The 16841-nt window shown below is 36.8% G+C and overlaps 1 protein-coding gene across 1 annotated transcript in view; it reads left to right on the plus strand.

Moving 5' to 3' along the window:
- MSH3 (mutS homolog 3) overlaps window positions 1-14829 on the plus strand; it is a 121911-nt gene extending 107082 nt beyond the window's left edge. The window contains exons 21-24 of the mRNA XM_075526557.1: window positions 6375-6561; window positions 6729-6858; window positions 9491-9665; window positions 12872-14829. Of these exons, the coding sequence (XP_075382672.1) occupies window positions 6375-6561; window positions 6729-6858; window positions 9491-9665; window positions 12872-12980 (601 nt within the window). The 3' untranslated portion in view covers window positions 12981-14829. The remainder of the gene's footprint in view (window positions 1-6374; window positions 6562-6728; window positions 6859-9490; window positions 9666-12871) is intronic.
- Window positions 14830-16841: the final 2012 nt, after the last annotated feature.

Raw genomic sequence — 16841 nt, forward strand, 5'->3', positions numbered from 1 at the left:
AATCAGTAAGAGCTTGATGGAAATGAAGTAAATGATTTACCAGTATTCTGTGGGGGAGTGTGAAGCATTAGTTTCTTACCAGTGAACTGTTATAAATTTGCAGATGCTATCTTCTAAAGAATTACTTGATAAATTTTCATTGTATGTGGAAAGTAGCCAGAAGTTATAATATCCAAGTTGGGCTACTTTTAGCCCAAATTCTGATTAGCAGTCAGAGTGTTTCTAAAATATGCAGAGTTTCAAATTGCTTTTGTGGGCAAAACTGAATGATTGTTCTGGTTAAAGGTGTTGGGATTCTTGGGACCGCAGTAGGAGAGGACATGCAGTAGTCAACCTGCCAGTCCTCCATTTAGGATGCCTGTTTTCATTTTCTTGGCAGACCAATGTGCAAACTACTTTTAATTTTTAACCTGTGAAGTCCAATAAGTGTTGTTTGCTAGGTGCTTAAAAGAAAGTCAATAACCTGGTTCAATGGGAGAAGATTTACCTAGGTGTTGAAATGAAATTGTGCTTGTGTTCTTCCATTCATGTCAGGATCAATATCAAGTTTTTCTGTTCTCATAAACATCATCCTCAGTTAATACTCATTCTTTTGCGACCATTTGCTTTCTGCAGAGACCACATGAAACTTCAGCTGGGAAGAGTGTTTTCTGCAAAAAATAAAAGGATACAAAACAGTTGTTATGAGATCTTCTAAAAAAATATTAACTATACAGTGTTGATCAAAAGCATGTTGTAGAGAACGGTCCCACGCAAGAAATGGGATAAACTGCAAGGCAAGACCCCATCTAATCCTTTCTTTCTGTAAACTAGTTATTTTAATTTAAATAACTCCTCTTCAAATACAGTGATCTTTGAAATGACATTTTGAAGGGTTTGTGTGAGAGGGAGCAAGTGGAATTGTAAAGTCAAGTTACGAGTTTTTTATTTGTGTTTTTCCTTAGTATTCTCTTTGAATCACAGAAGGAGTGTTTTTGTTGTTGGTGTTGAGAGAACGGTATTCTACACCTTATATTCTCAGAGAAAATATTCTCAGAGAAGATATTCTCAGAGAAAAGAGTAATTTTCCTTTAATATTCATTGTTCTTGATGAATAAATAATTTGACTATGAGTACATTCTGAGGTGAAGTCTGCCTTGAATTCTGATCCCTGGGAAGACAAACCATAGTTGGAAACCTGAATGCCTTCTCTTGAAAACCGCAAAGGCAATGTGTAGAGACTCTATACTCATAGGTTTATTCTTCTGTAACAGGCACTAGATTTCATTTCTCCAGTAAGTATTTTAGATGAACTTTTGAAGTCAAGTGCATGTTTCTGAAATCAAGGTGAAAAATCTTAAATTTCATTTAAGTGGGTTTTTTCAGCAATAAGTATTTTATAAACTAGGAATTAATAAATAGCATCAGGATGTTGACAACTGTATGAAAATAAGGCTTTAGGAAATGGTTTTGCAGTCTTGTTTTCTAGGATTTGTTCAGTGTTGTGTAGTTGCTGTTTGTTACCACTGGGAGCTCTTGGGCTGCTTGGTCATTTTGAAAAGCAGTGAAACCACGACAGAGGGATTTACACTAGCATAAAAGAATAATAAAATACCTGAGGTCCACACAGTACTCTTAATTTTATAACCAAACCAGCTAACAGCGTGTTGGGTAACTTCTTTTGAAAGATAGCATGGAAAAAGCCTTAACTAGAAGCTTCTGGATTTCAGATTCATTTTTCTGCTTGGGAAATTCATTTTTTTCACTGCCTTCTGTCATACTAGGGCAATTTCTGTTTTAACCTACACGTTGTCACTTTCACCCCTAGACTGCTAGCATAGAGCAGCTGCAGTTCTCTGGGGGCCTCTCTGCTCCACTCCAAAACAATGTCTAGGGTTATTCTGTTGATTTATGCCACTGTTAGTCATCAAGCCTGCAAGTCTATCCCCTTCTCCAGGACACTTTGGGTTTTTGGGACCAATAATAACAGGATGCTGAGAGAAGGAGCTCCAAGAAGATCTCAGTGGCCTCAGTTTAAATTTCCTCCTTCCATAGAAATTTTTCATGGATGGTTGTCAAAGCCCTCAGACGTGTCTAGCTGATCAAAAGCTTGAAAGCAGCAGACTTTGAAGTAACTTTCAGGGCCACACAGTTTAGCAATATTAGCTCGTGCCTGTTGAGAGCAAGTTTAAATGGATACTGACTACATAAAAATTCTTGAGATGCAAGGAAAAATGTTATGCTATTTAATTCTAGTGGTTTCTGAGTGGTATCATAGCTTCTATCATTAAAGTAATTCCCAACATTTATAGAGACTTATAGGATAAAATATCATAGGATAACTTCCCAGGATGATGAGCACTTGCATTGGAAAAGGTCAGGACTGTGTGCATGTATTGACTCAGGAGAGCAGGTTAAAAAAACAGCCATTTGAATGGTGCTAGTGCAGAATAAGGAAATCTGTATCTTTTTCTCTAAGGGGTCACATACAGGTTAAGCATGTACTGCTAGCTGCTTTACATAAAGCTAGCTACTGCTGCATATCATTTAACTTATCCTCCAAAAATTAATTTATTAAAACATTGCCTCCCTGTTGTTTCTTCTGAGGTTATAGACAGGAATCTTTACCACTTGAAGCCTAGCACTGAAAAGAGATAATGCCTCCTCTTTTTTTTTCTTTACATAATAAATGTGTTGAACATTATAAGACGAAGAGCTTTTAATTTTATGAAATTTGGTTGGCTGTCAAAGAGACATTATGACAAGTGGTTTCCAGCCAAATTGCATTTGCTGAGGAGTGATGGATCTCTTGCCAGCACTAAAGAGGCACTCTTCACATTGGATGTCTGCACACTCCTCGTGGGCAGAATGCAGCAATCTTTCTGAATGTAGACATTAGAAATTCCATAGTAGAAATGGAAGTTTTCATATTAACTGTGTCACTACTTCCAGCAGCTGGTGTTTTAACAAACAGATGAACAGAGCTGGTGAAGCTGTGTGACATTGTTCTTACTCTAATGGTTTGCTTTTGTGACTGACTTATTCTGTTGTAACCTTTTTTCCTGGGCACTTTTTTTATTGTTGTATTTTAAATTAAGAGAGGGAAGAAAAGAAAATTTGGGTAGTGCATAACATGTCTACGTCACTCAGGGACGACTCATACCTCTTCACATATTAATGTAATCAAATGGTTATTTTTGTGTACATATAAAAGTTAGAAAAATATACTATCCCATTGTAGGCAGCTTTCTAGAGAAAGTAAGTCTTGGAGACTTTGTTACGACCATGTGTAAAAACAAAAAAAAGTCAAACAAAAAGACCCGTTTAAGTGCTGGCAACATTAAGGCTGAGTATCTGTAACATTTCTTTTAGCATTTTTACTGTAACAATTCATAAGGATAGCATCCCAGGTATTACCTATAGAGTAGCTGCTAACAAGGGTAAAATCATCTGGATTCTGTTGAATATTATAGGAAAAACTTTAATGTTTTGATGTATAAAAACATTTAGGAGGCAAGCTACATTAAAATGTAAGTTCAAAGCGACTAAATCTTGTAGAAGTTTAGTGGGATTTATTACAACTGTTTTAAACTTGAAGAAAAAGAATTAAGCAATAGGTGTTTTGACTCAAAAACTTCATTGTATCAGGAATAATATAGCATACAGTTAGGGAGCAATGCCTTGCTGCATATTAACTGTTAGTTTTATAAATGCAATCATCCACATTAAAATAGTTACTCTTACTTGTTTCTGGGATAATACTACTTATCACGTAAGTTTAAAAAACAAGTATGATTCTTCTGGTGTCAAGGACAGAGGCAGAAAGAACAATTTTACCCTTTTTCAAAGGATGACATTTAAGAGTTTCTATGTCATTTAAAAGTACATGGGTTTTTTAATCTGTAGATAAGCCTGAGTTGGATTTTAATGTTTTAAGATGCTGAAAAGAAAGGCTTCTTTTGCAGCTGTTGTTAACAACAGAGAAATATAATACTAATTTCTGTTTGTATCTTGAGCATTTAGTGAGGAAGTTCTGAAAATTATTTTCGTGAATGCAAATTAGATACAAAATTACTAAATTATTTTGAGGGCTCTGTGGAAATGATGCAATCCAAGAGAAAAATAGAACTGAGAACTCTTAGTGTAATCATCATAGGTGCAGAACAGACAGCCTGTTAGATGCTGTCTCTGTAATGAAAAGCCAAATAAAAATGGTAAAATAATAATACTAATAATCCTAGGGTTGGAAACTAAGGTTAAAGTTACCCGTTATGGAGCCAGAGGTTGTTTGGACATAAAAAGTATTTGTCGTTCTGGTGAACTTATTTGTCGTTAATGGTATTAAAAATAGATCTAAATTATATTGTTCTCTGTAGATCTGTGCAATATTGCAATAAAGGGCGATTGTTTGATTTTACATGATGGCTGAACCAAGCTAGGAAAGGGGCTGGAGGGTGTTGGGGGCACTGTGAGAAATTGAGTAGTATGTTCATAGTTCTTAACCCAGCATTTAAAAGGATTACAGCAGTAAGTGGCTTAATAAGATGTTAATTTCACAATGCCTCAGTATCCTGAACTATGTATTTAATTCAGTGAAATTAATGTAAAGTTTAATTAGCTTATGTGCAAAATCACCTTTGTTCTGGAGTATGTGGGAGTATATCTACTGTGTGTGTATGTAAGCACATATTCAATGAAATAAAAACATTCAGTTTGCTCATTGCATCATAATGCCAATCTCTAACCACAATTAGTTCATTTGTAATTGAAGATTTGCGTATTGTGAACTTATGCATGCCACCATACCAATTTCCAGGGCAGGAACCAGAGGATATATAGAAATCATAGTTGTACTGGGTCCAACCTGCTAGTTTTTGGTATTGGTAGTCAATTACTCTTGACAATCATAAGATCCTCGTAAAATGATGAGCACCTTGCTAGTGCTTCTGTAGGCAACAGAAGCAATTATATTAGAGAGAGATGCAGCAAAAGACTGAGAGGTGAAAAAAGCTATATTGGGATTCTCTTTAAAAGTTTTGATTGGCTTTAAATACTGTTGTGGCCAGCTGTTATATTTGAAAATGTAATATGCTAAGCCCATGAGTCAGTTTGCCTTGAATCAGTGTGGCTTGTTTGTAACTGTATTATTGGCTTATGAGAGTGAACAAATCCACTTTTACAGCCCTACTCAGTGGCTTGCTAGTGATAACCTATCTCAGAAGTAATATTGTAATGTGATTAATGTAACTGAAAAGCATATATGGAAAAAGGTAATGTTCTTTCTTCCAGGTAGAAAGTGTATTAATTGAATAGGTAAGGAAAGCTGCAGAAGAAGAGAAATACAGTGAATTACCAACAGGTTTCTGAGCTGAAAACTGCAGTTTCACAATTTGAGATAGAATTTGAGGATTGAAGGTTGCATGAATCTGAACCACTGCTAAAAGACTTGTATGAAACATGAAATAATCTGTGTGAGTGTGTGTGTGTGGAGCAGAGGAGAAGCTCACCTGCATGGAGACCAGTAAGTTCAAGGACAGTTATGTAAAAGGATGAGGAGAGAAGACATTCTCCTAAAATCACATTTAAGCGTGCTAGTAAGATTGTGTACCTGTGTAATTAGGGGAAATAATTGTTATTTTGTTACTGCCTGGAGGAACTAACTGCTGTATCTGGATGCACAAATACCTGGTCACTTGAGTGTCCACTCTATCTCTACATGGAAATTCTAATGTCTGATACTTTCAGGTGTTGTTAGCATTTAAAAAACATACAAATTAGATGTTCGAACTAAAACAAAAAAAGTCAAGTTCTTTTTCACAGCCACCTTTGCTGGAATCCTTCTAGTGAGCTGACTGCTCTGAATTCCCAGGGTCCTTTTTAAGGGAAGAGCAGGCCGCCTTGTACAGTTTGTCAAGGTGGAAGAATTGCATGCTAAGAAATACCCCCTTCTCTACCTCCTCTTCTTCCCCCAATTCCTGTAGTTGACACAGGATGCTGACATTTCTGTCTATGGATTTACCTTGAGACTAGATTACTGATGGCCCAGAAAAATCCTCTGCTGTCACTACAGTCTAACCTCCCCCAGATGCCCAGAGGGTCTTTATACCCTGTTCTCTTGGGGAATGCATGCAAGCCCTTATTTAATGGTACATGAGGAGTTCCCTCTGGACTTTTCAGTCTTTTAGAGTACCTTCACATCTGCACCATGTGCTGTTGCTTTTTGTCCTAAGCGGGAGCTTGTTCGGGAAGGTGAATGTTCTGCCTGGGTTTTTCTGCTCTGCTTGGAGCAGCAACAAGAGATTTAGAACAAAATGGTTTCATTATCATGATTTTTTTTTTCAGTGTTATCTGGCATTTATTTGAACTAAATTCATCTGTTTTGTATATCAATGCAGAATGGGTGCAGCAGACAACATCTACAAAGGTCAAAGTACCTTTATGGAAGAACTGACAGATACTGCTGAGATAATAAGAAAAGCAACTTCAAGATCACTAGTAATTTTGGATGAGTTGGGAAGAGGAACGAGCACACATGATGGAATCGCTATTGCTTATGCTACACTCGAACATTTTATTAGAGATGTAAGTGTTTGATCTGACACGTGCTTGTGAATGCTTTTTCAACCTGTACTATGGTAGACTGACTTTGACATGGTGTGTATTTCCTTGTAGAAATGTGGCATGTCTAAACTCAGAGCAAAGGCGTATGGATAAAGGATACCCTTATGTGTCCTATTTCATTGTTGTAGGTGGAGTCGCTGACACTGTTCGTCACTCATTATCCCTCAGTTTGTGAGCTAGAGAAGGTGTATCCAGAAAAAGTTGGTAATTACCACATGGCTTTCTTGGTCAATGAGGAGGAAAGTGCTGAACAAAAAGGTACAGTATAAATCCATCTGATATTTGGCACTGTAGGTATAGACAGAAATTGTAAAATTGTTACTGTAATTGAAACCTTGACATGAAAGTGATACATCCAAACTCACTAGAGTATCAGCCTATACACACATTTTGTGGGGCTTGAAAACTGAACAACCATTTCTCTTTCACATTTAATGTAAGGATGACTGAGCTAGGTCAGATAAAAGATTCACCCAGCCCAGTATCTAGCTTCTCACAGTAGCCAAATACAAAGGATTAGGGAGGAGGGATTAGGGATCAAACATATGGCAACTCTTTCTCTAGAAGATCTCACTGTCTGCAAACATTTGCTGTTTAGCGAGGTTCAAGAGGTAGATGTGTTTTCTGGTTTTTAGTATCTGCAATGGATTTCATTTCAACGAGGTTGTCTATGTATCCTGAGTATCCTTGTGTACTTTTAGCATCTTCATCCTACTGCGTCAAGGAGCTCCAAAATTTAACACTGCATTGTGTGAAGAACCACCTCCTCTTATTTGTTTTGAAACTCTTGAAACAACATGTAGCTTCACTTGATGGTCCCAGTTCTTGAATTAGAAGAGGCAGAGGAATAATCTCTATTCATCCTCTCTATGCCATGCCTAATTTTGTAGATTGCTTATCATAATCCCATTCAGTTCTGTTCTTACCAGGCAGAAGAGTTACAGCGTTTCTTCTTGTCACTGTTGTTCTGAATTAGTAGTTTCAGTAAAGTTTGTCAGCTTACTGCTTAGCCCTTTTTCTTGTTTGACAATGAGTATGTCAAGCATCTCTGTCAAACTGCAGTGATGATCACCCTTCATGGTGAGAACTGACTGTTACCATCTGTTTCCTATCTTTTAACCAATTATTGACAAATGCAAAGGCCTTCCTTTTAGGTTATGGCTGCTTAGTTTTCAGAAGACCATTTGATGCAGGGGTCTTGTCAAAAGCCTTTTGAAAATCCACATAGGGTTTATCCACTGGATCTCTCTTACTCACATGGCTTCCGAACTTACAACAGATTTGTGATGCAGGATTTCCCTCCATACAAACTGCTTTGATTTTTTTTTCTTGATGTATCAGGTTTAATCAGGTGCCTGACAATTCTGCTCTTATTCTGGTTTTCTTACTTTGCCTAGTAATGGCCTGTTCCCTGAATGATTCCTAGAATTTTTTTAAGAATTGACATGGTATTTGCCATTAACCTTCCCCTTAATTCATTCTTAATATGGTATTATCTGCTTACATTGTAAACTAATCGGGACAGGGTGCTTTAGTATTTGCCACTAAATAATGTGTTTAAATATATAATCTATCACTTTAAAAATTACTTTCGGAGAGTTAGTTTAAAAATTTAGGGTTTGGCTGGAGGGAGACTTTGGCTTTTGTATTCTGTTTAATATTAAAAGCAGGGATCCCCGAAATATGTGTTAACTTTGAGGACAAGTAGTTCAAAGTAATGTTGTGTTTAGGTGAGCACTACCTAGCCACGCTGATGTTCCTAATTAACAGCATCACTCTCCTGAGCATCAGCATGTCCCTTTCTCACACAGTTCATTAATTGAACTGTTGATCTCTCATACTCTCAGACAATTGAGAGGTTATCAATGTTCAATACTTACTATTCTTTAACTGTTGTGTCCATGAAGCCCTATACTTTATGTTTCACTGTGCTGCTTGAGCATTTCTATTTTCAGTGTTAATTGACATGAACCTTCAGGCCATATGTAGTCTTCACTGTTTTGCTACAGAAAGCACAATAGGTGTAGTATCACAGCCTGTGAGCAGCAACACATCTGCGTTTCTTACTCTGCCTGTAGCTTTAGCACCTGTTGTCTTAACATTTTAATTGTTTTATTCAAGGTGAGTTTTATGGCATGGTTTTTTTCCAGTCTTTGGCTTGGATCACTCAGGTCAAATTAGCTTGAGTCATCAGCATTTATGGAAATCTCCATTGTTTCCAAAAACCTGCATTTTTAAGACAGAACAATGAATGGCAGTGAATGACACCATAGTTTTTCTACTCTTTACCCAAAGCCTGGATTGTGCAGAGATGCAACAAGGATGTCTAAAGAGGAGGAGGAAGGAGTCATCAGACTTGTAATGATGGCTCTTATGTTTCCATCTTATTGTCATGGAATAGAAAGAATCCCTAGCAGAAAATCTACCATCCTAACCTTTGGTTTTTCCTAAGCATTTTCTATGGCTCCTAGCCTCCTGGTAAGCAGCAAACTTTTTGTTGTGCTGTAGTTACAGACTTCTTGACTGTGGGATTACTGACACTTCCCTTATTCTGTCATTACTTAGCAGACGTGAGATGGAATATCCCAGTTACCGCATAACTAATCAATTTGACATACAAAGATTCTAAGTTCTACACACACACAAACCAGTCTACTTAAATAAGACACCAGGTAAAAGTATATTAAAGAGTTTTTTCAGTCTCACAATGGGTAGGTAAAATGTGTGGTCTCAAGGAAACATTTTTCTTTCCTATTTCTTCAATGGAATAAATCATACAGGAAGCATGAATGATAATGAGACCACAGTCTCTTTGCCATTTCAGTCTTTGGTGTACTACATTTTATTAACACAATAGAGGAGGTTTTGATTTTGGTTTTATTTTTTTTAGGATCTGAAGATGAAGAGAATCCTGAATTTATCACTTTCCTTTATCAAATAACTAAAGGAATCTCTGCGAGGAGTTATGGGCTAAATGTTGCCAAACTGGCAGATATTCCTGAAGAAATCTTGAAGAAGGCAGCTCACAAATCAAAGGAGTTGGAGAGAATAGTGAATATGAAAAGGTCAGAACAATTGTGATTCCCCCCCGCCTCCTCCCCCCTCAATGAAACTTCAGCTCTGAATCAAAGAGCATTTCACACAATGTGCATTAAAAAGAACAGTAAGAGCTACTTCAGATATCCTCCTACCCTTCAAGGAAGAGACAGTGAAACAGAACTTTGAAAAAAATATTTAGGAAATTGTGCTATCCATTTCAAAGCTTTAGATTTTATAGTTTGCTATTATGTCAGAGGTCAATTGCTGCCCTCTGAAACAAGATTGGAAAAAACTAAATGCACATTGAGTTAACATTAGGAATAAACTATTTTTTATTTTCTTGTGGCAAATACCAGCAAACTTCTGCTTCCAGGTATGTATTTTAACTGTTTTCATGAAGACGAACTTAAAACAGTTATACTGTTGAAAAACCAGAAAACGCTGTATAATGACAGTTATACTGTCTTCTAATACCTACTTCTGTTCTCACCAGTGATAGTGAAAATATCAATAGATTTAATTTAGAAAGTATATTATTCACTTTGGAGCTTGAAATTGTATTTGCATATTATAGTGTAGAAGGGAATGCAGATATTCTTCTGGTTTAACTTAAAAATATATATTTGTAATGTATTTTGACTGCCCCCCCCCCCCCCCCAACACACAAAATTTTACTGAAAGTCTGGGGTTTTTAATATTTTTCTGATAACCAATTTTCATTTAGGGTCATATGTACCTTACATATTAGACTAGTTATGAAAATTCCCATGTGTATCAAATAGCATCACCTTTATGAAACCTGTAACATTTTGTACATAGTTTAGAGATAAATATGTGCTAGTATTCATATTCATTTCCACTGAGTTTTTTGTTGTTACTATTTTCAGTGGCAGTCCTATCAGCAAAATTCAAATAGCCCTTTAGGAATATAACAAATCAAGATCTTTGTTGCCTGATGGCCATAACTAATCCTGACAGAATAATTTCATGTGGGAAAATTTTAAGTACTAATTATTTGTAGGTGCAAGCAGTTCTTTTGAAACTTAACAGTGCTTAGCGCTTAACACCAGTTTTTATCCCCTTTTAAGAAAGCAAAAGAAGATACCTGACAGTTTATTGGAAAAATAATGTGGTAGCTTATGTTAATTGGAAATAATAGTCCATAATTGACAAGAGTAAACCAACAAATTACTAGCAGTGTCTTAACTCTGTTGTTGTAGGATACATAGGGTTCCAAAATCAAGAAAAATTGTTGTTCAGAAAGGTGAGAGTATGAGCTGGAAGGCCAGAGTTGCTGTGTAATAAAATTAAGATGCAAAATAACATCATGTGTCCCTCTGGTCTGTCTTCCTTTGTTCTATGAAAATCGTGCTAGAGTATTACTTGGACAGGGCACAAAGAGAGTTCTATCATGTCTCCATTGCTAACAAGGGACTTAATTGCATACAAAACCTATGAGCAGTAGAAATAGTATGTGATGATGTCGTTAGAAGACTGATTTACAGTGCCCATAGAGGGTAGAGTGGGGGCTGACTGAGCAATCCTAATTGTAGGAGTTAATTGTGTCCCATTTATCAGCTTTTGAATATCTAAGCTACCATCTGTATTTTAGCTTTTGGTATGTAATTTGCTTGTGTTCTTAAAGTGAAAAATAGTAAATACTTAATCTAAAGCGGTGATGAGTCCTTTCTCCTGACTTATCACTAAGGCTGGAAGCCCCAGAAGGGCACACTTCACTGCAGACTGCTGCCACCTGAGCTACACCAGCGTACGTACCAGGGAGGGACCAGCTGGAGCAGGCTCCCCCAAGCCCATCTCCTGCAGGCTGCTGCTGGAGGAGGTGCTCCCTGGACCTTTTCTCCATGGTGCTAGTGCTCGTTTTTGCATGACCACAAAACAGGCCAGGTCAGGGATCTGATCCAGCTGAAAAGTCATTCTTTCTCCAGTTGATATCACGCAAGTTCAATTTCCTGATGTTACATGTGAACAGGCATTACTGCCTGAAGAAGGAAAGGGTGGGAGCAAGAAGAGGAGGGGGCCCTTGATTTTGGCAGCAGTTGGTAGAGTAAAGGTAACCTTGAGACTGCAGCCCTGCCTGCCAGACCAGCCTACCCCATCTGAAGTTTGACACTTTTGCCTCCCCCTTTAATGAGAGACAGTGCTATGTAGGGGGTCAGGGACAAGGGACACACACCACACAGAATTTGCTAATTCATCAGGTTTGACCTGTACCAGGTTATTCCTTCACTGTAGACCTCTTGCATGCACTTTGGAGGGAACTTCATGCATCTATATAAACCTGGATCTCAAGTCCATGAAAAATAATTAAAAAATCAAATGTGTCTGATGATTTCACAGTGCATAAATTATTGTTTTATGTAATTCTTCATTTTTCCAGTTCTCCTATGTAGGTCATTGTAGAAATCTTTTCTTTTGTATATTACTGTTTATTTTCACTTATTGCCATGATGTGATGTAAATGTCAAAGTATTCTTCTCTACCTTCTCCCCAAAAGAGACATTAACAAATTTAAAAATGGGTATGGTATATCTGTGGTAGAAAATAAAAATTATCATGATCTTGGGAATCAAACTCAGACCTGTTCATAGCAGTATACTTGTGCTGTCACAATACCCACAGGCCAGCTGCCTTGTCTTATTTTTTTTAAATCACTTTCATATTATTTAAGAAAATCCACTGGGTAATTCCATCCAGTCTTGACATCTTTGTCGTCAGGAATGTGTGTTAAACCATTTTAAATGTCTTGTTGTTATTTGTCACAGCTCTTATGAGTCCTTCTTAAATCAAAAAATATTAAAAATAAAATAGGAAGGGTGTGTGTACTCATTTATTTTGAAAATGCATTATCTCTTTGATTCTACCAGTGCAAATTTGTAGGAACTGAATGCTGAATATTAAACTGTGCAAACTACAATACTATTTATTTCCTTTAATGGTTTACTCTTGCTCACTGTTTTATTTAATCTTGTCAGTGCTTCTGGTACTGCAAGTTAGTTATAAAATTAAATTGTTGACTGGAGCTGGAATACATATGTTGCAAAATGGTAACCGAAAATGTTAACCAATTGATCACATAACGTTTTGAGCTATGCAAACTGTTATTTTTGACTGTATAAAATTTTGCAGATGACTGTAGGGCTTTCAAGGTTTGATGCACTTAATTTAAAAATGTGTCCGTATTTTGATTGAATTTTTTTTTCCTCCCCCCCAGAAAAAAGCTAAAGTCCTTTGCTGAAGTATGGAAGATAAATGATTCTCAGGAACTACAAAAATGGAAAATAATGTGTGAACCTGAAGATGAAAGAAAAGACAGTTTTTAATCCTCAAATCATGCTTAAAGATGGAAAATACTGGAGATGCAAAATATAGGTCTGGAGACTAATAGATTCTATCAGGGTGTAGTTCTAGGTGCATTAAGTTGACTTTTCTGCCTTTTGAGAGATGAGATGCTGCATTGTGATATGATGCCCCACATCCACTTCCTGATTGTATGTTGTTTTCTCACTCCACGTTCCTTCCCTGAAATGGTTTCTACCCTTTTCCTTAATTGCAAAATGTCTACTGGCATTGGATTTACTTTCTAATATGTTTAGAAAACATGAAAAATTATGTTGGTAAATTATTAGGTAAATCTTTTATAAATAAAATAATGTCTTTTAACTTTATTGTACTTCAATTTCTAAAGAAATATTCCTCTGTGTTGGGAAACTGTAGCTGAGTCTTGACTGTGCTATACTGCTGTGTAATCAGTAAGAATTAATACCATAAAGATACTTTTTTTTGTTCTAGTATTAATGCATTTAAAATTCACTGGTTTTGTAAAGCACCCCCTAAATTTTATGTGCACAGTGAATTTAAGAAAGTGTGTGTTATGTGGCTGGATAGGAGAGTTTCATTTCTACTGATGAGATTGGTGATGGTGCAACTAGTAGTTTTCAAAGCAGCAGAACAAAACATGTATTGACTGTGTTTTGTTTTCCCTCTTCTTCACTCTCATGCACACCTGCTTCCTTTTCAGCTTCAGCTTTTCTCCTGATCTTGGCCCTCTCTGGCATGGTCTGAAGAAAGACTTACTCTAAATAATGCTGGAGTATTTTAAGATAAGCTGAAAAAGGCAATTCAAACTATGCAACTGGCATCCCCAGTGCTCTGTCAAATGCAGTGTAAAGCTGGGAAAAAACGAAATGTTTTTTAATTTTTTTTTATTTGCAGTTATCAAGTTCAAATTTCAAATGGGAATGTGATATCCAAATTGGTTTTCCTTTATAAACATAACCAGCTGAAATATCTTGCTATGAAAATGGACAATGATGTTCACATACTTAAATGTTGGCAAATAGTTTGTTGAATTTAAAAAAAAAATATTTTAAGTGGAAAGAAGTGAAATAAAATATCATCTTGATTTTGCTATAAGGAAAAGAATAAAATGAGGTTTTGTAATCTTTGAGACAGCTGAACCTTTCTAATTTTTTCCGTAAATGAGGGATTTTTTTGCAAAATAATGCATGTCAGATGATTATGAAATAATGTCGTTGCAGGTGATTGAATTAGACTTTCCAATATAGTGCAGAAAAGGGTGTAATTTTTTTACCTGTGATAAACAATTGCTAACCTTCACCAAAGACTTTTTTCCAGGTTCTTCAGGTGACAAAGCATCATTTAAACAAATAGTTTGTCTGCTACTCAAATAGGAGCAATCAATATGAGCATCTCCTTCCAGAGTTTGCAGTATATTTATCTAAACTGGAAGAGCTGAAGAAGAAAACTAGTCTTTCAAGGTGTGGTTACACGTGTGTGTTTGTCTATGCCACACATTGTGCAGCACAATGAATGTAATACTCCATTATTAATGCACACAGATTCAGTGCATTGGATCTCTGACCATAGTCTTCAAAGAGAACAAATGAGCCATTACTAAATTCCCATATGTGCTAAATGTGCTTTTAGTGAGACTCTCTTTGCCCTCATGGGAGCATTCAGACTATGCTCTGACAAGAACAAAACACCTGGATGCAGTCTGAAAAACTGAAGAAATACAATTCAGAATGGCGAAATGGACATGGTATTATTGACCTGCTCATACTATCAAGTACAAAGCAATTACAGCAGGCTTTTCTCTTAATGTCTGTGATCATGTTGGAAATCACTTTTGATTTTAGCCCTGCTCAGTTCAACAACGGAGGTTATCTTGCTATCCCAATAAGGTTTCTTCTAGATGTGCAAGCTAATTATTAAAGCTACTGTTTTATTCACTGCTGATTATTATAATTCCTAGCAGATACGTTAAAAGTTATGACCATTTGAGAATGCACTATAAGGAGATGCATACTATTATTAGATGTGTTTAGGGTACATTCGTAATGAACCACACAGTACAGTGGAGATTTATCTAGACCTTGTTCTGCTGACATGGAGCAGCCACGCTCATTAGCGGAGTGAGTGCCACGTGAGGGTGATCAGTCTGGGCTGTGATGAGTTCAGAGCTCACTTGCATATGTTTGCAGAGCATGAGGTTAGGTGTAGTCTAGACAGGCAACCAGACAGACATTCCTTGGCCTTTGGTAGCATAAAGTGCGAGAGGGATATGAAGAAACAAAGACATGCTGGAAAACAGGGAAAGGCATTAATTTTATAGGAGTGTTTTTTCATTTCTTTTGCTGTGGTAAGTTGAGACTTTTGTGTCTGTCATAGCAGGAGTCCTTCTAAGAGACAGAAAGATGAGAAGCTGGTCTTGTGTTTTCCATCGCCTTCCCCCCCACCCCCCTCCCCCTGCCTTCTTTTCTTTTTAATTCCAGCGCACTAAGCTTCATCTTAAAGACAATTTGAAGTACAGTTTTGGTAGTGGTATGATCTTGGGGATGTGCCCTATTTTTAAACCAGAGTAATAAAATTGTGTGCTGAGTCAGCAAGTTTGATCCTGCATTCTGACGGCTATAAGGTTAAAGAAGAGTGACCCATACTTAGATGGTCCTTGGTTGTAGCGGGAATTTATGCTAGTCTTGAGTTTACCTTCAAGAAAGGGATGTCTAAATTTTTGTCTAAATACTAATATTTTTGGAAACCTGAATACAGTATTGGCTCCTACTGCCTGTGCCAGCATGTTATTGGCATCATTAAAATTTAATATTGATGTGAAAAATACAGCTTTGTGCTATACATAAAGGTACAGTCTCCTTGAAAGACTTTTGCACTTTATGGCATTTATCCATTTTTTTTAAAGATGGTATTTGTCACTTTCTTAAGTGATCGTTCTCTCTTCCTTGCTCTTAACATAAAAATTTTAATGCCTTTGTGCATCTTGTCTTGAACATACTGCCTTTAGAAATCACAGTGCCACAGGTTAGCATCAAAAACTGGTAGACCATTTTGATGGAAGAGAAGGAGAGAGAGGGCTGGATACACTGTCACTGCCTTTTTGTATTTGGTTATATAAGAATGTTATTATAGAATACGCAAAGTAAAATACATTACCAGTAGCAATTACCTTTCTTACTGGCATACAACATCTTTCACTGAAGTAATTCTCAAGAGGATTTTTCTTTGTATTGCAAAGTTTTCCAGAAGTATTTATAGAAATGACATGAATTTACCTACCACATAAGTTTACAACGTGTATAAATGAATTTAAAGATCACTGAAACGTCAGCTGAGTCAGGTATTGCAATAAGTCTGTTCACTGCAATGAAAGTAATGTTTATCTATTGAAATCTGTGTGAAAGTAAATTATCCAAATATTTCTACTATATGTAAAATTTAGTGAGAATTCAATTATTTTAACTTCTCAGTAGTTCTGACATAAATGCATGCGTTATAGGGAAATAGAGGTTTGGTAGATTGCGTTGCACCGAGAGAAGTAGGACTGTGGTCCAGAATCTGGATCACACTTCAGAATGGTTATTGGAGGGCCTCCTCCCCAGGTCTCACCCCAGGTGGCCATTGTCATCTCCTCCAAAATCCTGGCACCAGTACCGCAAGTCTTGGACAGCAATCTGAAAAGTAAGTCTGAGCTGCCTGTCTCTTTTCCCCCTTTCCGATTTTACAGCATATGAATGGAGTGGATGGTTCTCATCACCTTTTAATTGTTCCTGAACACAAAGGCCATAGCAAGGTGAAATTTACCATCTCAGCAAAATTTTCCCATCTGTTTGCAAAGCTTCCCTCCATCTCCCTGCAAAATCTCT

The sequence above is a fragment of the Mycteria americana genome, chromosome Z (genome assembly GCF_035582795.1).
Source record: "Mycteria americana isolate JAX WOST 10 ecotype Jacksonville Zoo and Gardens chromosome Z, USCA_MyAme_1.0, whole genome shotgun sequence".
In the NCBI taxonomy this organism is placed as follows: Eukaryota; Metazoa; Chordata; class Aves; order Ciconiiformes; family Ciconiidae; genus Mycteria; species Mycteria americana.